At 37.7% G+C, this 25,614-nt stretch overlaps 1 protein-coding gene across 2 annotated transcripts in view; it reads right to left on the reverse strand.

The window, feature by feature from the left end:
• The window catches only part of PLD1 (phospholipase D1), a 128,271-nt gene that overhangs the window by 68,660 nt on the left and 33,997 nt on the right, over positions 1-25,614 (reverse strand). Inside the window, exons 11-18 of one of the 2 annotated variants that reach the window (XM_063097581.1) lie at positions 24,426-24,507; positions 17,564-17,674; positions 14,093-14,293; positions 12,850-13,063; positions 11,982-12,095; positions 4,997-5,125; positions 4,148-4,266; positions 2,873-2,986 (exon numbers count right to left, since the gene is read on the reverse strand). In XM_063097581.1, coding sequence (XP_062953651.1) covers positions 2,873-2,986; positions 4,148-4,266; positions 4,997-5,125; positions 11,982-12,095; positions 12,850-13,063; positions 14,093-14,293; positions 17,564-17,674; positions 24,426-24,507 — 1,084 coding nt within the window. The remainder of the gene's footprint in view (positions 1-2,872; positions 2,987-4,147; positions 4,267-4,996; positions 5,126-11,981; positions 12,096-12,849; positions 13,064-14,092; positions 14,294-17,563; positions 17,675-24,425; positions 24,508-25,614) is intronic. The other variant, XM_063097591.1, reaches the window with a different exon arrangement.

A 25,614-nucleotide genomic window follows, 5' to 3' on the forward strand; every position in this document is an offset into this window, starting at 1 on the left:
AAGGAACTAAAAAACTCAATAATAAAAAAACAAATAATCCAATTTAAAAATGAGCAAGGGAGCTGAATAGACATTTCTCCAAAGAAGACATACAAATGACCAACAGGTACATGAAAAAAATGCTCAACATCTCTAATCAGATAAATGCAAATGAAAACCACAATGAGATATCATCTCACCCCAGTTAGACTGGTTATTATCGAAGAGACAGAAAATAACAAATGCTGCTGAGGATGCAGAGAAAGGGGAACACTTACACATTGTGGGTGGGATTGTAAATTAGTATAGCCACTGTGGAAAGCAATATGGAGGTTTCTCAGACAACTACAGATGGATCTACCATATGATCCAGCAACCCCACTACTGGGTATATATCCAAAGGAATGGAAATCATCATGTCAAAGGGATACCTTCATGCCCCTGGTTATTGCAGTTTTACTCACAATAGCCAAGATATGGAACCAAACTAAACGCCCAACAACAGATGATTGGATAAAGAAAATGTGGTATATATAAACAATGGAATACTACTCAGCCATAAAAAAGAAAAAAATTCTGCCATTTGCCGTAGCATGTATGAGTCTGGAGAAAATTATGCTAAGTGAAATAAGCCAGTCACAAAAAAGAGAAATACTGCATGTTCTCAGTCATATGTGGGAGCTGAAAAACAGCAAATAAACAAATGATAACAATAAATAAATAAAACAAACCAACAAATAAATAATAACAATAAATTGAACTGTTAACAGGCAAGAACTGTGGTTACTAGAGGCAGGAAAGGGGAAAGGAGAGGGGTGAAAGTGAGAGGCTGGTTAATGGGTACAAAATTACAGCTAGATATAAAAAATAAGTTCTGTTGGTGTACAGTCGACCCAGGAATCTACAATTAACAATGATTTACTGTGTGTTATCAAAGGTCTAGAAGAGAGGAGATCAGATGTTCACATCACAAAGAAACGATTAAGTATTACAATGATGAATATGCTAACTTTCCTGATTAGATCATCACATATTGCATACATGTATTGAAATATAACTCTGTATCCCATAAATATGTACAATCAATACGTTTCAATAAACAATTAATTTAAAAAAGATTATACAGGAGCTGAAAAATTCCTATTGCCTTATGATGTCACAATCATCGTAATGTCATAGCGCTACGCATTACTCATGTATTTGTGGTGATGCTGGTATAAACAGACCCACTGCAAAATATACTGAGGAGGAGTGCCAAGCTCACCCATGGGTTGACCCTCCCAAAGGTAGTTTAGATCTTTAAGACAGAAAGCCAAGCATCTGACACAGTCTGACCCCAAGTAAAAGAGTTGTTGTCAACATTAGAATTCTTGCATTTTTAAATGATTCTCACCCATCCCTATAGAAAAATAATAGTTAATAGCAAGTAGCTAAACTCGCTGAGTGTTTGCTCAGTGCCAGGCACAATCCCTATCTGTAATTTAATTTTCATAACTGGGTGGGGGTGGTATTAGTCTAACCCCCATTTAACAGATGAGAAATGTGGCATGATTAGAGGGCCCATGCTCATGCAACTACTGGCCAGTGTATAACAGGAAAATTCATTGCTGTTGCCTTTCATAACACACTTCTGCACACATCAAAACAGCCCAAGCACGCATTTCTCAGAATGTGTCCTCGTTGTTAAGCAACACATGACTCTACTTAAATAACATCAGCCAACTTTGATAAGTTGACAATTATGTCAATTTTAATGCAAGTTAAAATCTTAAATTCTCTTATTTTCTGAATACTAAAGTTCTTATTTTATCTTCATGGGTAATTTTTCCTTCTTCACATAGAATAAAATTCAACAGGTTCATAAAATATTTATCAGCTTATGTATACACGCATAGCCATCTGTGCTTCCAAGTTTAGTTGTCCTCTTAGACTTGGATGACTATTTGCTACATGTACATCTCTCTCTCTCACTCTCTTTTTTTTTTTTTGATTGTCTTATTATTTGATTTATGGTCTGAAATGTCTTTATGCTTTTATACACATGCCTCTACTTGCACATAGTGCAAAGTGACTGATGTAGGCACTTCATTTATGTAATCACACTCACTAGAATTCATGTCCAAATTATGTAAGTTCATACTGGTGATGTCAGTAACAGACTACTAGATCTTTACTTAAACAATGCTCTTGACACTGATAGTGATGATTTGGAACAAAAGGCAATGCCAAAGGTGGCCCATTCTAGTTCTGTCCCTATGTGATCTCAAGATATTTGAGCTTTTGTTGGTAAAGGGAAAAGATAGAGTAAGACTGGACTAGGCTAGGATTTCAAGCTGTAGTTCTATAGTTAACTAGCCAGGTGGCCCTGGATAAGCCTCAGAGCCCAACTGAGCCTGTGTTTTTTTATTTGTAAATTGAGATGGTTGGATTGGATGTCGTAAAATTTTGTAACTCTATTAAGCAAATTCCCTATTCCCTTAAAAGAGCCTCTAAAAGCTATTTGGTTAATTAAGAAGTAAAATTAGATCAAACTATAACTAGCTTTCTAGATGCTAAATTCCAGCCACATTTCTAGTGATTAAGCAGTATCAATCCCAGGTTTACTGTGTGTCATGTTGCTAGGTTCACTTCAGAAGGAATTACAGGAATAGATTTTCCTTGACTGTGGCCTTTTCTGAGGACATGACTTTATTCTATTTATAAAAGAGTTTTGAAAAAACAGTGAATCGAATCCATTTAATATAGGAAATGTAAAACTAAATTTTAAAAGATCTATTAAGATTGCTTTGGAAAAATTGTCCTATTGAAAAATCTGAAGCCAATGTAATAGGTACTTAGTCCAATAACAGTAATGTTCCCCAGTAGCACTTTGTCACAAAGAAAAGATACTTACCTGTACGTTAGCATGGACAGACCCAGGCACTTGATATCTCAGCTCATGGGCTGTTGTTTGAGACTTTGGAAGCAGAAAAGGATAAGAAAGGGACCGATATTTTGGTTTCATAATCTAAAATAAAGAAAAACAGATAAAAATGATTCACATAAGAGGTCCATTCTTCTGTATTTTGTGATTATAAAAGAAATTCAAGGTCATTTGAAAAATAAAAATGTTAACAATGGACATTTACAAGTGAAGGGCTATCGATTATCTATTTTTGTTTTCTATTTTCCATATTTTCTTCTTTACCTTTTGTAGTAAGCATGTATTATTCTATATTTGTAAAGAAAGATTAATATATTCTATAGTTATAGAAATATATAATTGCAAAATGGGATTACTGTTTCATAAACAATTTTTATACTACGTTATAGATAACTTGCCATAGCAATATAGCACTATATCATTGTTTTTAATAACTTCACAGTAAAATGGTATAAAAGAATCAAAATTTGTTTAATATATTTTAATTAATGAGCATTTCAGTTATTTCTAATTTTATTTGGATTATTAGAAGGAAGTTAAAATAAATTATGCTATTGGATTATTTCTTTAACTTGAATACCTGGAAATAGTTTTTCTAGGTCAAAGGTTGTATGCTTTTTAAAAAACTTATTGGTTTTATACCAATTTATCCTCCCAGGGGCAGAGTATAAGAGCACCAAAAAACCCAAACCCAACTGCAAGTATTAGCAGTTTTTTTAATCTTTGCCAGTATAGTAGGTTAAAAGCAATATCTCTTTGTTTATTCACTCATTCTTCCTAAATTTGTTAAAAATATCTCCATTAGAGCTTCTGTTAAATTTTTATAATGTTTATGTGAATGAAAAATAAAGTGAGACTCTCGGTTGTTGATAAAACTAAATCCTTATTCCAAATTATCAGGGAGAAAATGCTTCATTATCATTTCAAGTAAATAAAGTGGAAACTTAATAACACCTAGATGACATGCACTTAACTTATCAAGTTCCTACAGGTAATGAAAGCATCCTAAAGAGGACACAACCTGGAGAAAAGGAGAATGGCTCCACCTTCTTACACCACTCGCTTTGCTCAGAACCAACTCTCAGGATCCTGTAGTGGTATGAACCCAGTGCAATTCCACTCATGAACAGAGGGGTGGCACAGCTGTACCACAGCAACCCCTTATTGCCAACCCTCTGGGTTTCTCCTCTGGCCAGGCCCGCCTCTCTTCATGTGGACTGAATCATGATAACAACATCCAAGTACCTTCGTGAAGTTCCAGCGCTGGATGAAGTGACGCGCCACGTCACGAGCTGCCTTCCCATGGACCGCAGAGGCAATATCATGCCAGGGCATCCGGGGAGTGGAGTACCTATCAATGAAATCTGTCCAGGTGCACCGGGCAAAGATCAGTCACTAAAAATTCAGTGCTGGGGACAGAAGCCCCCTGATCCCAACTATGATACATAAAAGGAAATATGTTAATGTCGACTATGTGTATGTTTCTTGACTTGGGTAGAACCACACCTCTCATAGTCAAGGGAAAAATGGATCTCACACTGAGGGACATAGTCTCAATTATGTTTCCATTTCACTTAGTATTAGATAATCACTAGAAGCCAAGGTGGTACAGATTATCTAAGGCTTGTATTTGATATTATATTTTTCTTTTTTATCCCGTTGAAATAATGGCAGGCTACATATGCCATGCCATCTCTGTCTCCTCTTAGACATATAAGCACAATGATAATCTGAAAAATATGCTATTCTAGTGCTAGAAAATAGAGATGATAAACAGAAAAGACAACAATCAAAGGAAGACTACCACCTTTTGGAGAATTACAGATTATTACCCCAATAATATGCTTATAGGAAACTTGGAGAGGTTTCAGACAGGTCAGCTCTATTTCATGTTCTTTTCTTTTTGTAACTATAAGGAAAAGTCCTTAAGTATATAACTAAATCGTGTCTCCAAAGTTTTACTAAATTTAAAAAAATAAACAAGAACAACAACAAAAAAAGCAAGACATTGAGATCATGCACAATGCATACTTGTTGAGATGCTCACAAGTAAAATGCAAAATATAACCAGCACCCCACTACCATGATACTCACCAGCAAAAGGTTTATCAAGTTGAACCCAATCTTTGAAGACAAAATTGCAGTAGTCCTTTCCATGCCAGAATCTGGTTTCCCCATGAAGCTCTCCCACGCCTGTCTGTAAACTGCGGATGGAGCCGGCATCTGTGAACCAGCAAGACCCACTCAGAGACTTTGTCAGGCATGCCCCAGAGAGGGAGGTTCAACTCTCATCTGTTAAGCACCTAAAAACTTCTACGCTTTTCTTCTTAGGGCTATAACTAGGGCATCATCTGTCCATTCGACTAGAGGCTGTGGACTGACAAGGTTTTACAACCCTCACAAGTTTATCCTCAGTGGGCAGGTGGGGCTATGCCCAGGTTCATCACTAGACAATGAAATTTAATGTTCTCAGGAGCTGGTGCAGCTTATTTTCACCACCTACCGATCACTGGAGGAACCGATCGCAGGGCTAGCTGTGAATAAAGAATAAACAGGTGGGACTATGAGAGAGCAGTAATGCCAGGTGAAGGCAGAGAAATCTGAGGCAATAAAAAGGTCATACCGCTTGTCTTTCCTGAGCAACAGAGTACACACCTAACGCATAACTGTCTTTTGCATCTCAAGAAGCAAGAACCTCAGGTTTCCAGACAGCCTATGTTCCAGCCCTGGAATTAATTAGCTTCAACTTTTGGGGTCAGAAATCCCTTATGTGTAAAAGGAAGAATTTGGCCTAGATGACAGCTAAGATCTTTTGGGCTCTAACATTCTATATTCCTAAAATCACAAAATGGCATCCATAAAAAATATAACAAAGATAGAAGCTTGTGATATAGGCACGAAACTGCAATCTACTGTAGCATTTCACAAAGAGCTTTGCCAAGACCATTTTACTTAAGGGTAGATATTTTGAGTTAAATAGTTTTTAAGTTTAGGGGATGTGTTGACCGTAAAGACAATGAAGCAGGAAGACTAGCAGAACTACAAATCACAAATGTAGCGCTTGGTACAAAAGAGGCACTTAAATCGACATTGGATGCAAAAATGTTGAGTGAATAAATGGTATTGGCTGCCGTAGACCACCACCACTCTGTCCCAGAACTGTCTTTGTAAAAAGCAAACTTGTTGCTTAAAAGCCTCCTAGAATCACCTGCTGCCTACAGGAGGTTCATGTGCCAAGGGCTGGAGGCTTTTTCTCAAACTGGCACCAATCTATCTCTCCAGTCCTGTTTTTCCCCACCTGCCCCCAGGCCCCATGCATACTACATCTTACCACATGTTTCACTGTATTTGGACAGGCCTGGTCTGCCGCATCTCTGTGCAACTGTCACATCACTCCTTCTGCCTAGAATGCGCTTCTCTCCCTCTCGGCCTGATCTCCTAATCATCCTGCAAGAGCCACATTAGCTGTCACCTGCCCTAGAGAGATCTCCCAGATCCCTGGGAGTGGCAGTCACTGTCACTACTGTTGGAAGCCAAATGCTCACTGGTCCTGTGATGCCTGCTCAGAGCCGCATGAGCACTCGTGAATGGGTCCAGAGGACTTTTGGCATTGGAGATGCTGACCCAAGGGGCTCTCATTAGACTGTGTCTGGCTCCCAAATGAGTCACGACTGCATCTGCCTTGTCTTTTGGCACAGATTTGTCATGCCAATTTTCTGCGTCCTCCTCTGTCAGTGGTCCGGCTTCTGGCTGCTCAAGTTTATGATCAGAGTGTCTTCCTGCTCCTTGCCCAGGGTGAGCCTTGCTATGTCCTCCTCCTCCTTTTCTCCTCTCTTGGCTTCCAAGGCTCCATTTCTCTGCCATTTCTGCAACCTACTCTTCTTGATCTTCTTTCTTAGCTCCTCCACACTAACAAGGTTTCCCCAACTTTCTCTCATCTTTTTCTATATAATTCCTAAGTGTACACCTTTAGACCTGGCTTCTTTTGGGGGCTCCAGATCTGCAGTCACTTCCAGTGCCTCACTTGACATTGCTTATCTAGTTTTCCCCCCAAAACTTTAAAATCACATCTGACACTAAAATCATGAGCATCCCCACAAGGTCAGGTCCTCCCTCGAGATTTCTCCTTTCTAGTCTCAGTTACTCAAGCTCAGCCCAGTGAGTTGCCTTTGACTTTCCTCTTCACTACCTTCTCCAGCCACCTTCTCACCACCATTTCCCAGATTGTACTGAAATACTCCCAATTCCTCCTTTGGAAAAAGTTTCTCCCATTCACTTCATTCTTGGACCCACTGGCACAACCCGGTCAGACTCCATGGGTCTCTAGCGTCACCTTTGTAAAATCTCACCCTTGAGCCCCACCCCTCAGGGGGATTCTTGGGCATTTAGTGGATGAGGTTCAATGTCTCATTCTGACGTTCACGAACCTCCATAAATTGGTACAGATGTACCCCACCAGTCCAATCCACATAAATTAACTAACCCTTAACCACAATTCCAAAACCCCCAAGCCTCTGAAAATCCAAATATTTTTTCATAGCTCATTTGTTAGCAAAACCTGACCTGAACTGACAAGAAGTTATTTACTGTCTTTATTGATCCCACTTGGTGTTGCACAAATACAAATGGTTTGCTTACATTCCAGGTATTCCCCGGACTCTGCTGGGAGTATAACATAATGTAGGGTGTATGTATTTCATGACCTTTCTAAATCCAGAAGCTTCTGAAGCACACCCAAGCTCAAGGATTTTGTATAAGAAACTTTAGACCTCAAAATATTCACCACATTCCACACTTAGGTCTGAAGTGCTGAAATAAATACTCTTGGCATTTCCCAAATCTGTGCCTCAAGATATTACATCTACCTGGAATGCCTGTTTTTCTCCCTTGTCAGTCTCTACCTAATGAATTTATATTCAAGGCCAGTTCCAAAATAGGTCCTCCATGAATTACATGAAAAAAATCTTTTGGTTTTCAAAACTTTTGGATTTTGGAATTGTGGATCTGGGTTTATGGACCTGTATTACATCTGTGGAGAAGGCTTCAGTGATGACTCCTGCAGTAGGGGTATCTTCCCTTGATGACTTACTAAGGTACTAGGTTTGTAAAATATTTAAAACTAATGCTGACTTATTAGATAATAAGCTCTTTGACAGCACAAAACGAGTCTTATAGATCCTATACATCGCATCCCTGAGGACAGAGTTTAGAAAGAGCTTAACTATTCATTACCCCTTATGATTAGATATTTGAATGTGAAAAACCTGTCTCAACTAAACTGCAAAAATGATCTTCCCCCTCACTTATCTGTTTAACATTGCTTAAGAGGAAACAAGCAGAACAGTTGCTGAATATAAGTAAAGTTCAACCCTTTTCAAATAGCTAGTAAATAGAATGTCAGTCTGAAATTCTCCCTTTTACAACATAATTCTGAAAGAAAAAACATTCCTGAAGACTGCTCAGTGGTTTTGAATTAAAATATATATTACAGAAATCTGCCACAGTTACTAACCACTTTAAGATGAACTGATTTTAGTGCGGTTTTTCTATTTAAAACCCCAGATTTATCTGGTATGCACTCTCCACGCTGATTTCTGTTTAACACCAGGAAGGTTTATTAGAAGCCCAGTTCAAGATAGCCTCCTGCAGGCAAGTGAAACTGACACCGCAGAGAGCTAATCCTGTTCACATTCTCAGGAAAACGAAGCCATTAACTCAAGCTGACATTCATTTTTAAATTTCTAATGAAGTCACTCTGCTTCATTTGGGTTTCAAATCTGATAAGACAACATGAGTTTAAGTCATCACAGGATGTAAATCTACAGCCACGCTCTTTAAACTTGCTTTGTTATTTTTAGTAGATCCTTAATGTTTTTTCCAAAAGAAATTCGGAAGGAACTCCAATATATTAAACGGATACGGGTAGGATTGTTCTGGCTGAAACAGGTGCCAATAGAAGTGGGAGTGTCCCAGGGTTCACCTCCTCAGTGTCCTCCTCAGAGCCTTTTAGAAACTCCAGGGTCTAAGGAACAGAGTTGGGAAAGCACTGCTCCAGAAGGACTCAACTATCTTTTGGCTTTTCAAGTAAATTAACTTTTTCCATATTAGAAAATTAAATTTGTATTCATGTTTGGCTGTAAAAGCACTATGAAAATGGTACCAAGAATGTGAAAAAGAAATCAATCACCTCAAGTTCCACTTAACAAATGTCCTAGGTCAGTCTCCTTCGGGTGCATATTCTGACACAATGGTAACCGTCCTCAAACTCCTGACAGTCCCTTGCTCCTCCCACGGCCTTCCCATTTCAGTTCACAGAAATTCCACCTTTCCAGTGGGGCAAAGACTCGAGTCCTCTACATCTCTCACATCCCATATCTACTGCACTGGCAAATGCTGTCAGTTCTACCCTCAAGATATAGTCAGTACCTGCAGGTCACTGTTTTCCACCCTGGTCTCCTCTGAAGAATGATCCTGTAAAAAATCCTGTAAGTCAGACCTTTTCTGTCCTTTACTCAAGACCATCTGATGACTTCCCATCTCACTCGGAGCCAAAACTCTTACAACTGGCTGCACGACCTCCCATACTTCACCCAGGCCCCCCTCTGACTTTGTTCCCGTCACTCTCCCCCAGCCCACTCCACTCAGCCACGTTCCTAGAACACACCAATCCTCCTCCTGCCTCATGGCCTTTTACACTTGCTGTCCCCTCCATCTGGAACACCCTGTCCCCAGACAGCTTCTTGTCCTCATTCGTCTCTTCCTTTTGATCTCTGTTGAAAACTCGCCTCATTAGACAAGCATTCTCTGACCACCCTATGTAAAATAGTAACTCCTCCTCTCTTTGCACCCCCCCTTACACTGCTTTATTTTTCTCCACGATAATTATCACCACCTGATAGACTGCATTTGACCATCTGTTTGTATACACAACTCCTGTCCTTACATCCCAGCTAGTTAACTGCATTTCATCTCTTTTGTTCCTTACACCTTTAGTACTTAGAATGATGATTGGCCGTTCTAGTTCTAGGAGCTCAATAAATACTTATTTAATTAAACAAATAAATCTTCCACATTTATTTTTGTGTCCCCAGTTACAGTTTTTTGTTTGTTTGTTTTTTGTTTTTTTTTTTTTCACTAAAAGCCATCGAATTGTACACTTCCCAGTTACAGTTTTTAATGACTGCCAGTTCCATCAAAGGAATGAACTATTGTGTTCTTCATTCTCCCAGTCTTTGGCATTGAGGTTGTTCACTTTCTCTCTCTCTCGCTCTCTCTCCCTCTCTCAATAAACGATGCTGCAGTAGACACGTATCCAGTTTATTAGTGAAGGGGCTGTGAACAGATGTCGAGGATACTTTTATCAACAACAGAAAACCACGCTGTCCTCGGATCACCACTGTGGATATCACCCCTCTCAGCCTGATGTTGGCCTAATGTATTTGGCACCTGACACATCTTATCCACTTGCTCCCAATCCCATTGTGAGCAACACTAACACTCGGTCATAATTCGGACCCCTCAATTGCATGGTTCAGCCACCACATTCCTCCATCTCATTTCTAACTTCAGTCTTCCAGCAGCAAAGCCACTCACTAGAATTACAAGGCACCTCCTGGACCTGTTCCCAACACTTTACTTCTCATATCTGCTGCTGCATGCTCCCCTGACCGGCTTCTCTGGACTTTCCAAAGATCTCCTGGTTCCCAGGACTTTGAAGCTCTGTTGAGCACAGGAATTAATGGGAGTTGTGCCTGAATCCACATGTGCATCAAGTACTAGCTGTATGGTACAGAAACAAAACGTCTCCCTGTATATATTCTTCTCCATTTTTAAATGTATATCAATATTGTTATGACTTCCAAAATGTTTATTTCATAGTTACGCTGGATCGTTAGTTCACTATACGTAGTTAATTAATGCATCTTAAAAAAGCAGGGTCCCTAGACTAAGGGATGCTGGGAACCACTGCTCAAGGTTCTGCTTCACTTATCAGCTGCATCAGCAGCTTCTAGCCACAAGAGACTCACATCCAGTCCTGATAGCTGGGCTCTAACTCCCTCAACCTCCTAAACAATAGCCGCAAATTTGGCCTTCAGATTCTAGGCAAAGGTCATGATGTAATAATCTGCATTTCTGCTAAACTAAATCTGAATCACGAGCCCTGGGAGGCTGATAAATTGAAACTTCATGAGCAAGTCAATTATCATCTCTAACCCTGAGTTTCCTTATCTGTAAACAGGAGACAACAATATTACTACCAAGCAGAGCAAGTACTCAGGACAGTGAGGGACAAAGTCTGCACACAATAAATGCTAACTTATGATTTTACCACTGTTGTTATTTATGATGATGATTACTTATCCCTATGTCTGATCAGCTGCCAAATCCTTCTTCATTCCCACCACCATAATTTAGGCCCCAATTAATTCATTCCGTGAGTATCTGGCTCTTCTTACAAAGGGTTATTAGATTATAATTTCTGAAAATTCACATTTAGAGCATGACACCTCCATTCAAAGGCCTTCAAGATTTTTCACCAAATAAACTTCCAGTTCCTCAATGTGACTGTTGTATATTTTCCTACTCTTACATCAAAAGCTGCTTCTTCGCTGAAGGAGCTATTTCTGATATTTAAAAGCAGTTGGTGCTTTCTCATTCCAGCGCGTTTGCTCAATGTGTTTCCTTCACCTGCGATGTCTTCCTATCCTAACCTCCACTAGCCAGATTACTTTCAGACCTAACTCAAATGCCCACCCCAAAAAATTCTTTCTGGATCATCATAGAGTTAGTCCTCCCGCCTTCCCAGAACTTCTATAGCACTACTGAATCGCATGTGCACTCACTGCACCGCTACTAGGGATGTTTTATCTTTGCTCCTGGAGCGTAGGTTCTTAGAGAGTAGAGATCTTGCATACTGCCTGATGCTTTGCACAGAGCAGGCTCTCAACAACACATGAGGCATGGAAACTGTGCAACAGAAAGCCAGTTCAGCAACACACCTACTATGCCCACGCAGCAGACAATGCAACACAAGCTGAAGCCTAAGGGCATTCTGTCACTTCACATCGTTGTCACTTACCAACGTTAGGTCCAGTGAGTCCCTGCTCAGACTCACTGGAAGGGCGAAAGAGTCTGAAGTGGCATTTTAAACCATGGATTAAATTCTGATGACTTCTATAGTGATTAAAATAACCTGGAGAAAGTTGAGAGTTCTTTTTTTTACAAGAAATATATATAAATATATATATATATACACATATATGTTTTCTAGACTGGAAAGCAAATTTGACATTTTTAAAAGTAGGCAGGGCTATAAAATCAGTCATAAGATTTTTTGTAGCAAAAAGCTGCAGGGCTTTAAGACAGATTTGAAAAGAACAGGGCCGAGCACGTGGCGCACTCGGGAGAGTGCGGTGCTGGGAGCGCGGCGACGATCCCGCTGCGGGGTCGGATCCTATATAGGAATGGCCAGTGCACTCACTGGCTGAGTGCTGATCACGAAAAAGACAAAAAAAAAAAAAGAAAAAAACAGTACATTTACAAGATGGAAAAAACCTGATGTTTGATGATACAAGAAACTTGATGTGTTTCTGGATGGGAAGAGAAATGAAATTCTTTCTAAGAAAACTTTACAAAATACATCTAATACCTTTTCCCCCCTTTACAGTTTGGCATATTTTAGAAATCCTTAGTCATCCTGCTACCATCAGAAGCATGAATTGTGGTTGATATGACTACTTTGTGTGAATAAAACAATAAATCTGTTAAAAAATGCAGCAGACAAGGCCATGAAATGGCATGATATTGAACAGGACGATATCGCAACCTTTCAACATTGCTCATTTTACTCGATTACAGAAAGACAGATTTTAAAAGCAGGTATACAGTGTCTGGCTATGGAGGAACAGAAAGTGGTCAAGATGAATCCAGCAAAGACCATGACTTACTGGAGGTGCTGTCGATGCTGCTGATGCTGTCGGCGTTGTGCAGGTGGTGCCTGTAGAGCTGCCTGTAGAGGCTAAATTTGGAGAACTTTCCTGGCTTTCCTATTCCTTTCAGTTTTGAATCCATATCATCAACATTCTTCAGGATGGGCAGATTTTTATTAGATTTGTTTTTATCTTTGAGGCTTAAGGATTCTACAGACTCTGTTGTTGCAGCCTGAAAAAAATGATTTTTAAAAAAAGACACTGCATAAGATATGCTTCACAGTGGCCTTTTAATTCAAGTATTGCTGAGGTGTAGAGTTTACAAATGATGGAGTCTCCGTAACAGACACACAGTAATGTCTAAAGTCGGCCACAGCATGGTGGTAGATCCTTGTAAGATGTTTAACCACCACCGAAGGAATACCAGGAGTTTCATTGTGGTTCCACTTTCATTTGGCCCAAATTCTTAAAATTTCATACCAATTAACCTTTTTAATCTCAAATAAATACAATTACATGAGCTATGTTCATTGTTGAGCTACTGAACTACTGCCTCTAATGAATAAGTAAGCAATGTTTCCTCTGTCAATCATTTTCCCTGTTTCCTATTCACTAAATAGCTATTTTCCAGAAAAGTCACCAACATAACCAGCAGTAAATAAGATGGAGCCCATCAACATTTTTAAGAAGTGCATTGATATTTTGGCAGACATTGAGTTGAAATAGCAAGCGGATGGATACACACAAACATATATCGGCAGCTCTTGATTTGAAAGGTACTTTGAAACATTATTAACTTTCTTCTCAAATAGAATTCCCTCTAAGTGACCCCAGACTGACCTATCCTGTGTTTGCATGTCTTTAAGTAAGATGATGACAAAAACCTTGGCAACTACTTTTAATAAGGCTTCTTATTGTTATTTACCCTAAACCTTGATCACAACACATTTTAATGAATTTTTTTCCAAATAGAAAATAAATCTTTAATTTAAATGAAAAACAAAAGAGCTGAGTATGAGATAGCAAACCCTCTATCGTATCTGATTTCTCTTACAAGAGATGAACTGAGACTAAGATGCTAAGTTACATGCCAGCCAGGTGGTAAGGCTGCTATCTGTGTGCTGTTTGCTGGATGTTCTTCAACCCTCCAAGGAGATGCCACCTCTCATCCAATCAGTCAATCAATCGGTCACACAATTAATATGTACTTATACAAATTATGTGCATCTTATGCAGTTCCATAAAGGTGAGATATACTTACTGGGAGGGAACCCAGAGACAGTCCGGAAGTGACCCGCTTCACGCTGCCCACGTCCGTCAGTCTGTGCTCATTGTCATCCCACCTTCCATAGGCCAGGTCGATCCCACCCACAAAGGCCACCGACTGGTCAATGACGACGAGTTTCTCGTGATGAGCCCACAGATAGACGCTGGACGACACGTGATCGGGGTGCCTCATCACCTTGAGAGGGAAAAACACCCCATATAATATGCTTTTTAAAATGTCCTTCATGTCATAATAAAATAGGTCTCCTTTCTCCCTGAAAAGTATTCTCTAGCATTCAAATACCAAAAGTGTGCTATGTGTACACCAAAGAAAGCCCCCCAAACTTCTAATTTTATTCTCAGTATTTATCAGAGGAAGACCCCTATTTACTTTGTAAGCCTCCCACACACCCAGATATCGTATTTGGGGGCAGCTACCAACCAGCTTAAAGTTTGGCTACACGTTAGATACAGGTCACCTCAATTTGATAGCTGGTTCCCTTTCCCCCTATAATGATTACATTTGCTATTTTTAAAAAAACTCTAAATATATTTAACCAATATTATCCCTGGAAAAATTTTTAATAAATTATATTGATATTTTGGCAGCCACTGAGCTGAAATACTAAGCATAGGATAAAGGCATATAGATATTTTGGCAGCTCTTTATTTAAAAGACACTTTAAGATGTTAGTAACATCCTGCTATTCAAATAAAATTCCCTAAATGATTCCAGTCTGACCTGTCCTATTTTCACATGCCTTTAAGTAGAAAGTTTCCAAAAACTTTGGCAGCTAGTCTTTTTAATTACACTTTTTCTTATTGTGGTAAAATACACATAACATAAAATTTACTATCTCAATCATTTTTAAGTGTACAGTTTAGTGGTATCAGGGTAATGAGTTTGGGAGTCTTTCCCTGTTTTCAATTTTTGGAAGGGTCTGAGAAGGATTGGTGTTAGTTCTTCTTAAATATTCGGCAGACTTCACTGGTAAAGCCATCAGGGTCCAGGGCTTTTCTTTTCAGGAGATTTTTGATTACTGATCAATCTCCTTACTAGTTATAGGTCTATTTAAATTTTATATTTCTGTATGATTTGGTCTTGGTAGGCTGTTTCTAGAAATTTGTCCATTTCATCTAGGGTATCCAATTTGTTGCTGTGTAATTGTTCACAGTAATCTCTTATAATCCTTTTCTTTTCTGTAGAATTGGTAGTAATGTCCCCACTTTCATTTCTGATTCTAGTAATTTGAGTCTTCTCTCTTTTTTTCTTAGCTAAATGTTTGTCGACTTGCGAATTCTTTTTCTGGTTAAATGTTTGTCAATTTTTTGGATTTTTTCAAAGAACCAACATTTAGTTTTGCTGATTTTCTGTATTATTTTTCTATACTCTATTTCTTTAACTTTGCTCTAATCTTTATTTCCTTCCTTCTGCTAAGTTTGGGTTTAGTTTGTTCTTCTTTCTCTAGTTCCTTAAGTTGTAAAGTTAGGTTGTTGTTTTGAGATCTTTCTTCTTTTTTATTGAAGCATTTATAGCTGTCTATTTCCCCCTTTGCATTGCCTTCACTGTGCCCCATAAGCTTTGGTATGTTGTTTCATTTTCATTTGTCTCTAAATACTGCCTATTTCCCTTGTGATTTCTTCTTTGATCCATTGCTTGTTTAACAGAGTGTTGCTTAATTTCCACAACTTGTTAATTTTCCAGTTTTCCTTTTGTTCTTGATTTCTAACTTCATCCTGTTGTGGTCACAAAGATGCCTGTGTGGTATTTGCCTTTTAAAATTTATTAAGACTTAGTTTATGGCCTACCAGATGATCTCTTCTGCAAAATGTACCGTGCACACTTGAGAAGAATGTGTATTCTGTTGTTGGTACAGTGTTCTGTATATGTCCATTGGATTTAGTTGGTTTAAAATTATGTTGTTCAAGTCCTCTATTTCCTTACTCATCTTCTGTCTCGTTGTTCTATATGTTATTGACTGGGGTACTGAAATCTCCAACTATTATTGTAGAACTGTCTTTTTCTCCTTTCAATTCTGTCAGTTTTTGCTTCATATATTTTGATGGTTTATTAGGTGTGTAAGTGTTTCTAACTATTATATCTTTTTGCTGTATTAAACCTTTTATTAATATAAATGTTCTTTGTTTCTTGTCATCTTTGTTTGATTTAAAGTCTATTTTGTGTAATATTAGTTTACTAACTACTTTCTTTTCAATACTATTTGCACGGAATATCCTTTCCATCCTTTCTTTTCAACCAATTTTGTGTTTTTTCATCTAAAGTGAGTGTCTTATAAATACCATATAGTTGAATCATGTTTTTTTTAATACATCCTGCCCATCTCTGTCTTTTGATTGAAGAGTTTAATCCATTTACATTTGAAATAATTATGGTTAAGAAAGGACATCTGTCATTTTGCTATTTGTCTTCCATATACCTTATAGTTTATTTTGTGCCTCATTTCCTGCATGACCCTCTTCTTTTGTGTTTAGTTGATTTTTTTGGTAGTGAAATATTTAAATTCCTTTCTCGTTTCCTTTTGTGTATATTATTTTGTGTGTATTTTGTGTATATATAGCTATTTTCTTTGCGTTTACGATGGGGATTACACTGAACATACTAAAGTTGTAACACTGTAATTCAAATTTATACCAGTTTAACTTCAATAACATGTAAAAACTCTGCCCCTTTAACAGCTCTGTTCTCACCCCTTTCAGTTGCTGATGCCATAAAAGTATATCCTTGGTAGGTACACGATAGCAATTTGGTGAATAAATAAACAACGTTTGGAAATGATGCAACTCAATAACTCATTCTCCAGGGAAAAAACACTTTCATTTTAACCAAGTAAAATTCTTCTTAACACAATCTTTTTATATTTTAAGCCTGCTGGAGATTTATTAATTCATTAAACCTTGATTTATCTCAGTGACTGGATGATATTTATTGATAGGTTTTAGGTGTTTGGTAAAATATCAGAGTGCTTTTTCCATTGGCTTATCATGTTTATTTACTTTGTTAGTATTTTATACTGGGTGTTATTGATTAAAAAAAAAAGAAAAAAGACTTTAAATCCGAGCCAAGATCTCTTTGCTGCTATCAGTGCTCGGGGGATGTCACAGGGAGATTACATTTAAGTGGTTCCAGGATAATCTTAATGAGAAGTGTGAGAACTTGATAGAGCACTCAAATATTAAAACAACTGCAGGAAGTGTGTTTTTGGCTAAACTGTCACTTTCAATTATCAGTGTCAGGAAGCAGAAATGTGAAGTCTGCTGACCCCCATCAACGTTAGGAGTATAACAAAGTATCATATTTTGTTTTATTTCTAGGGACTCAATGCTATTTATTCAAATATACATTACAGAATTCTACAGATTATCACTGCCCAGAGCAAAACATATCTGAAAAATGTGTACAGAATAATAAAGAAGAAACATTGGTCACAAGGATGAAACTGAATACCTTTATGTTGGGATGTAGACGCATTAAAGTCCGTTTGCTGTATTCACTATTGATTCCAAGAGCAAGTTCCACCTCTTTGTAGAGCATTATGAAGATCCTCACACCCTGTTGCTGTCACAAGAGAAAACACGTGGAGGAATGAGTATCTCTAGAGGGAGGTTATGATCTTCTTTTTCTTCTTCCTTTCTGCACATTGTACTTTCTTTTATAAACAAGTACAATAAAATATTTATTGAAAAAGGCAATATGATGAGGTGACACATAAGTGTATATTGAGATACAGATATCAAAAATAAAAATTCATCTCCCTTCCATTCTTACGATTTGTCATACTGAGAGAGCATCAATAGTTGACTAATTACAGATCCAGAATGTTAAGATTGTAACCTCAGCTGCTAAAAATATTCGATAGTCTTACAATCTTTAATGTTCCCACTTGTCATTGAGGAAAGTTTTGACCTGATTCATGTTAAAGGATTAGGGTTTTTTGTTTGTTTACTTACATTACACCTCAATTATTTGAAAAAATAATAATAAGAAACTTTGATGCAATAAATTATGCTAAATATCTCTTAAATTATGCTAAATATCCCTTATATTTTTCATAGAGTTTTTATTTATTGAAAAAAAATTGTTTAAGTGGAAAAAGCACTTCTTAATCTTCAAAGATGACTGTGTTGGTTCACCCTCTTAACCTGTAGTTAGATCATTCATATCTATTTCACTAATTAAAGGACTTCCTCAGAAATAAGTTTCTCTAACATACAAAAATCCCTGAGTTTTAACAGAGGCTTAATATAAAATGGACACACAAATTAACATTGATCTATCCTTAAACCTTGGATCTAAAAGAAAATAGACAAGGCCATTGTGACCTGCTTATTGGGTCAAATTAAATCAAAAGTGCCTGGTAAACCCTAACATACTATACAAAGAACATTATTAACGTTAATCATCAAAAGGACCATGTCCAGTAGCTGGTAGTATAGAAAAGCACAAGTATGGTCTATTCTAGTTCTGGTGGGTTAGCAGGCTCTTAGCCTCAGCTAAGTTGCCCCACACCTGAACCCTCCTCCCCTTCTCTCTGCCCACACATAGGGATCCCCCTCCAACAGACAGTTAAGAATATATTTCTTCCAGGAAACTCTCTTCTTTACTCTCACTTTGTGGATCACTTCTTTTTTACTTTTTAGGCTTGTATCCTCAGTATTTCTGTTCAGTTTGCACCATTTTAATTTGCATTCTCTTTACCCAGCAGCTCTGGAAGCATTCTGAAACATATTGCATACATACTACAACTAGGCATTTAATATCCTAGAGATTAAAGGCATGAATTTTTAGAAATGCAGGTGTATCTAATAAACTACAATAACAAGGAATGATTTAGTTACAGTTTAAATTAATAATCTATGGTAATTAGTCATTGTTCATAATGGAAATTTGAATAAAAAATTTAAGAAGTTTTACTGGGTTGAACACATCTGATGGAGTTTGGATGTGTTGTTGCCACCAAAACTCATGTGGAAATCTGATCCCCAATGTGGCAGTGTAGGAAACCGATTGAGTCATGGGGGTGGATCTCTCATGAATGGATTAATGCCCTCCCTAGGGCGGGGAGTAATGAGTGAGTTCTCCCTCTATTAGTTCCCACAAGAGCTGGTTGTTTAAAAGACCCTGGCACCTCCTCTCTCTCTCCCTCTTGCTTCTTCTCGCCATGTGATGTCCTTGCACCTGCTGGTTGCCTGCCACTTTCCGCCATGAGCAGAAGCAGCCTAGGCCCATGCCAGATGCAGCTGTCTCAGAATTGTAAGCCAAATAAACCCCTGTTCTTTATAAATTACCCAGTTTCAGGTAGTTCTGTTATAGCAACACAAATGGACTAAAATAACATCTAATTCATAAGAATTGAGTATTTTTGCAATGCTATACAATGTGAAATAATATGGGAGTTAGTATTTTTAGGTTCTAGATCACAAAATATAAAATCTTGGAGCAAACCAAACATGTATACAGTTCACCAATATTGCTCTCCCAAAACTAAGAAGTACATTTTGACCCCTAAATTCCCTATAACAACACATCACTTCAGAATACTAACATTCTATTTCTCTTGGTGTTAGTGATACCTGAAAAAGGTATACATTTTGGGGGGTACACATTAGACTTATATTCTGGCATGCATTAAGGAGATTTGTGTGATAGAAGAAGACTCATTCTTGCTCTGAAAAAAGCAATATTATAAAAATATATATCATTCTATTTGGTTCACAGCTGGCCTTTCAAACTTGCTTATTACTTGCTATAATTATGCAACTACTATTACAACAAAATACATAAGTACATATTTGAGTAAAGAAATAAGAAAGCGAAGGTGCAGGCAAGAAGTGAACAGATTAATTTCTAAAGGTCTTGCCAGTGACTGTCCTGCAATGAACCACTGATTAAGGGCTCTAAAGGAAAACTAGGAGATTATTTTATTTTTCTTCTCTACTGTTCAGATCTATTTTGCTCTTTAAATATTTTAGAATTCAGTACTGAATAATGGTTACCAGAAGTAGCCTCCCATTGTAAGATATAATACAAAGGTTAAAATTTAATCTAAACTAAAATTTTAATCTAAATTATAGAACATTATGCCTGACATCTTTCATCATGTTCATTTGCTTTAAATGGATGAAATCCTGCTTCTTAAGTTTAAGACATTATTACTCATGAAGGGCAGTAGTTGAAAATCAGGCACTTGGCCTGAATCCTACAGTTTTCCATTTACCTACATAACCAATGGATTTTTGAAATAATTGATACATTAACACGAATGGGTTACATTATTACCCTCCATTTTTCTAATATCTGACAATTTCTTCTATACTATGTCTTTTCTCATTGAAATAAATTAACTCTAAGGGAAAAAGGGTAGAGATTTTTAAGGTTTTTTTTTTTTTTTTTTTTTAGCTTGAATACAAATGACTACTAAGGAAGTAATTAAATATAAAAAGTTTATCTTTTATGTGGTTTGCAATTACTCACTTAAACCTATAGCCACAATAAATAGTTAATTAGTGACCAGATTTCTGCAATAAATTCCCCTTCATTTGGTCAAGGTATTACAACACTATCATAAATTCTAACTGTAAAGGTCAAAGGAAAATCATTCCTTGGGAACAAAGACATTTTCCAGGTTGTAATAGTGCAGGTTTACACAAAATGTGGGAAACATTTCTGCAAAATGAAAGCCAGATTTTTTTTTAAAAAGGGCTGATGTTAATTCTGTAGTTTAATAAATACACTTTTGAAAGATCCCATATTTTACTAATGCCTCTTAGCAACCCTAGGGGAAATAACTTTTTGCTAAGAGAAGAGGAAGGAAAGTACTAATAGGAGAAGTAGGAAAACACATGGCCTGGAGTGAACTATGCCACGCCTTGTTCCTTATCTCTGCTGAGCTCAACTGACCCAAAGGTTCCAGAGAATAAACTTCATGAAACATAAGTTACAAAAGATAAAAGTTCTTTTTTCTAGTTTCTTATCAAGTACAGCAGACACAACGCTATAAACAGTAGAAATTCCTAGAAGCTTTAGATATGCAAAATACATGAGAGGACAATTCAAATAAAATTTATAACTGAATTAAAAAGACTCTGTTTCTTAGCTTTTTCTCTGGTTATTCAAAGTAGTGCATTCAAAATATTTTCTAAATACAGCCAACTTTGTCCACTGCCTGAAGATAGCTTAGCTTACACCCTTCCCAGGATAATCACTAATTTTATCACTTGCTGAGGACTTCCCCAGGAGGTTCAACGTATTAGGAAAATGAAAAGTAAAGGATTAAAAAAAAAAATCATATCCTCACCATTTAAAAGCAGGCGGCCTTGGGATATAAGAGCACAAATGCTCATGTGCCTTTTTTTTTTTTTTTAACCAATTTTGTTCAAAGCACAGTTCTGAAGGTTGAAGGTAACTTCTCCCCTTTCCCACAAACCACTCTAGCCCACCACTTTGATAAGATTCCATTTGTTTTTCTGTGCGGAGATGTGATTATGCATCTTGTTTCTCAAACCTGGCCATCTTTCCCTTTTATTGGTCACTGACTGCAACTCTAGAATGTGCCTTGTTGTCCAAGACAGAAAGAAATCAACCTGAAGACAAATTTCCCGCTAAGGATCTAAACCTTTTTCTGTAAGTCTCCAGGTTACTGCACTTGAAAATTCCTTTATGTAAGCCTCATAAGAAATATCACATTTCTAAGGCTGAAATATACATAGGCATGGTTTAGGAATATGGTTATCATAACTGTGATGCAACTTATCTCACCTCTTAGAGTAGTACATGCAGAAGTGTAGAAAATCTTGGGATGCTGATTTCTTTGAGTTGTATATAATCTGCCTCTCAAGATTGGCTTTTACTATTTTAAATGACATTGCATATCATCAGACCAAAGAAACAGAAAAATATCAACTTGGTTATTACCAGAGAAACAAAATATTGTATGTTTCCCAAGAAACAACCATTAAAAAGAGATGTTGTGTATATGTTGGCTATGAAGCAGAAACACTTCCTAAATTCCTCTTTAAAAATTTGCACGATCAGATCAGAGGAAAAAACAATTCATCTTAATCAACCTTGTGGACCTCTGGGACTCATTAATGCAAAAATAAATATTATGTTTCAACTCCGTACTTTTTGAAGTTAGCAGGTGGCTTTTAGAAACTAAATAATTTATGTGAAGCAGTGTTTACATGCATATGAAATGTCAATTTGGAACAATCTGAGTGTTAAAAAATTTATGACTAAAGTAATAATATGATGTAGTGGGATTAAGGAAGAGCAATTCCACTAAATGTACCACTGAGAAGTTAATCTTTTATAGTATTACTATTTCCTTAGGAAAATTTTAAAATCATTACCTGCAATTCATAGATTACAAGTTTCAGGAAGCAGATGAAATGGATATGAAACACCTTTATCAGGCCATAATGTTACTTGGCCACGGTGTTTACCAGGGACCTCACCTGGGTTCACAGGCCAAAAATGCAAAGATAAGCCATGCCAGTGACATGAAAGCCAACCACACAAGTATGCTGAGCGCAGTGGACAAGTATGTGCCAGCTAACAAGAGGTGGAGGGCCAGCCCTGCAGGACCTTCCTCCTGAGCCCAGCTCAGCATTTATTAGCTTTCTCATGTTTACTTAAATGTCCTAAAGACAACTCACACTTAAGTGGTCTAAAATTTAGCTTTCCAAATCTGAGTTCTCCCCACTTTCTCTCACTACCAGATTCATCTTCCCAACAAACCATTTTGACCAGATCATCCCTCCTCCACCACACACCCCAGTTCATCCCCCCTGTCTACCATAAAGTCCAAACCACTGGCTTGGCTCAAAAGTCCCACATCTTAGCTGCAAATGGCCATTCATTGATCCCCCATCCAACCTATGCTAACTCTTAGGTGTAATCAACTTGTCACCTTACTGAAACTAGGAGCCTTTGGCATTCCTGTTTTTTCACATTTACTACACCTCCCTTCCCTTTTAAAAATGTCTGCCCACCATAAATGCCCTGTATCCCTCATGCTGTGAGGGGCTCTCCAACCAGACCTGCCCAATGCTCTCCCTGCTGCGTTTGAACCTGGACATTGACTCTGTACCCAATTGATACTTGTATCAATTTTGAAGCTCCTTCAGCTCAAGAATAGTGGCTTTTATTTATGCACAACCCTATATGATTAGCCAAGCACCCTGAACATAGTAGGCATTCAATAAATACATGTTGACTGAAACCTAACACAGTGAAGCACTGGGTATATACTATGAGGGGAAGATTTACTATGGTGACTGAAAATTGCTAGTCATGTCTGGAGAGACTTACTAACATGGAATGTTGAGGGAAAATGGGAAAGGGGCTATTTCACAGAGAGAAACATGGGGAAAGTTATAGACCATTCAATAGGTAGAAAGAAATTTGGTATGGCTAGGGCTGAGCCCAGGGCATAAGTCGTTCAGAAGCTCTCCATGGGCAGGAATTTCATTCACTGGGATTAGTGATTTGTGCAGTACACAGCTCAAAGGGGACACTCAGTAACTGAATGCTGAATTATTTAATGAATATGTAAATAATGCCTTCCAGGATCAGAATATCAAATTTTCTGACTGGAATTCTGTTTATACAGCAAATTAGACTATCCATCAAAATGATGTTGTTTGGCAGAACCTGTATCTGAAATAAAGATCATCAATTCCTTTTACCCTCAATATTAGCAGTGAGGTCTGATGTATCTACAGATATCCCTATGTTTTATAACAAAAAGAGCACACTCAATGCTCACCCAGAATATACAGGGTCAACTGTACAGAAAACAGTTTCATGTTATTACCATGAACTTTCCCAAACCTGGAACCAAAACACCACCAATTCTTAAATATTGTTCCTCTGTGATATTCTTCTTCTACACCAGCTTGGATCCATCTGACTGAAACCATTATCCAGATGACTTTGTCTTTTGCTTAAATGGCAAAATAATGAATAAAATGAAATGCAATGTTTCGTTTCATCATTTATTATTCAATAATGAAATTTTATTAGAATTTTTTTGCCTATAAAGTTAACTGCCCGTAAATGATTAAAAACCAAAAATTAGAGATGCTAATATAATCCATGCTGTGAATTAGGCTAAAATATTTATGCACTCAAGAGTAATAGGCAAAAAATACAACTAAATGACCTGGAAAACATTAGCCATCCTACTTTTTGTCAAATAATAAAGTAAAAAGTTGTAAGTATAAATAAAGGAATTTGAAAAAGAAAAGGCATTTCAGAGGCAATGAACATTTAAAAAAATATCAGCAGTTGTTGGGAAAGTACATACTGCTTTTCGTTTAAGAATGCAGTCCAACCTCCAACGATTTCCTTCAACCACTGGGCGTTTCAGGAAGATTTCTGGACTCAACCTGAAATCACAAAACCAAGATTTCCAGTAACTGAAACAAAATATAAAGTTCTAATTGTGTCACAGGAAGCAAAGACAATTTTAGCCCAAATGCAATTACAATCCTCCACTTTGGTGAGTCATACAAAGTTCTGCTATGCATCCAAGTACAATTTCATATGGGAAAAAGAGCCTTTATCCATACAAAATAGTCAATTTCATTCTCTCTCTCTCTCTCCCCCACATAGGCACACATATACTCACAAGCAGATACTGTTGGTCAACTCACCAAACAGCCATCTTTCATCCCTCTTTCCATGCTGTCAGAGCCTATCTCCTGCCATAAAGTCTAAATATTCTAAACACCTTCTTTCCCAGACTCCTGTGCAGCTAAAGCACCATGCGACACAATCTCGGACAATGAGATTTGTGAGGAGGTACATGGGATTAATGGGAAAGTCTTTCCTCCTTGATAAAAGACACACACACACACGCACGCACACACACACACACACACACACACACACACACACACACACACACACGAAGGAAGCTCTGCGCCACTTCTGGCTTTAGGATAGATGTTGTACAGGGGCGTGATACTTAGAGAAGTGCAGCCATGTTGAAATTCTAAGGGGAAGACCAGAACCCAGAAATCACTAGCTCACTCCACCAACCCTAGGATTGCCTAACTTTGGATTTCTCATTAAATGAGACAAATAAATCCTCAGTGTTTAAGCCTTTAGGTGAGCATTCTGTTTCCCCAATTCAAAAGCATTCTAACGGATACCTGTACACGCTGACATCCTGTACCAAGGGGCAGCATCCATAGGACCCTGGAGCTTTTTGAGGAGGGAAGAAGGAAGGTATGCTAATATATGAAATTTTTCCAGTGCAAAAATAGGCCCCCAATTCTTCTCCTTTAGTACTGCCACAAGGCAGCTAAGAGCATAGTGAGTCAGCTTTTCCCCTGGGTTTGGGCTCTAAATTCAGTGTCTGAGCTACATCTGTATGTGATGTAACTCCCCTGTAATGAGGAAAACCAACCAACCAAAAATGAACAGTAAAAAAATCTTCCTCTGCTGAAATGCTAAACCTGGAGGAGCAGGAGTAGACTGTATAAAGATTA

Source organism: Cynocephalus volans, chromosome 1 (assembly GCF_027409185.1).
Source record: "Cynocephalus volans isolate mCynVol1 chromosome 1, mCynVol1.pri, whole genome shotgun sequence".
NCBI lineage: Eukaryota > Metazoa > Chordata > Mammalia > Dermoptera > Cynocephalidae > Cynocephalus > Cynocephalus volans.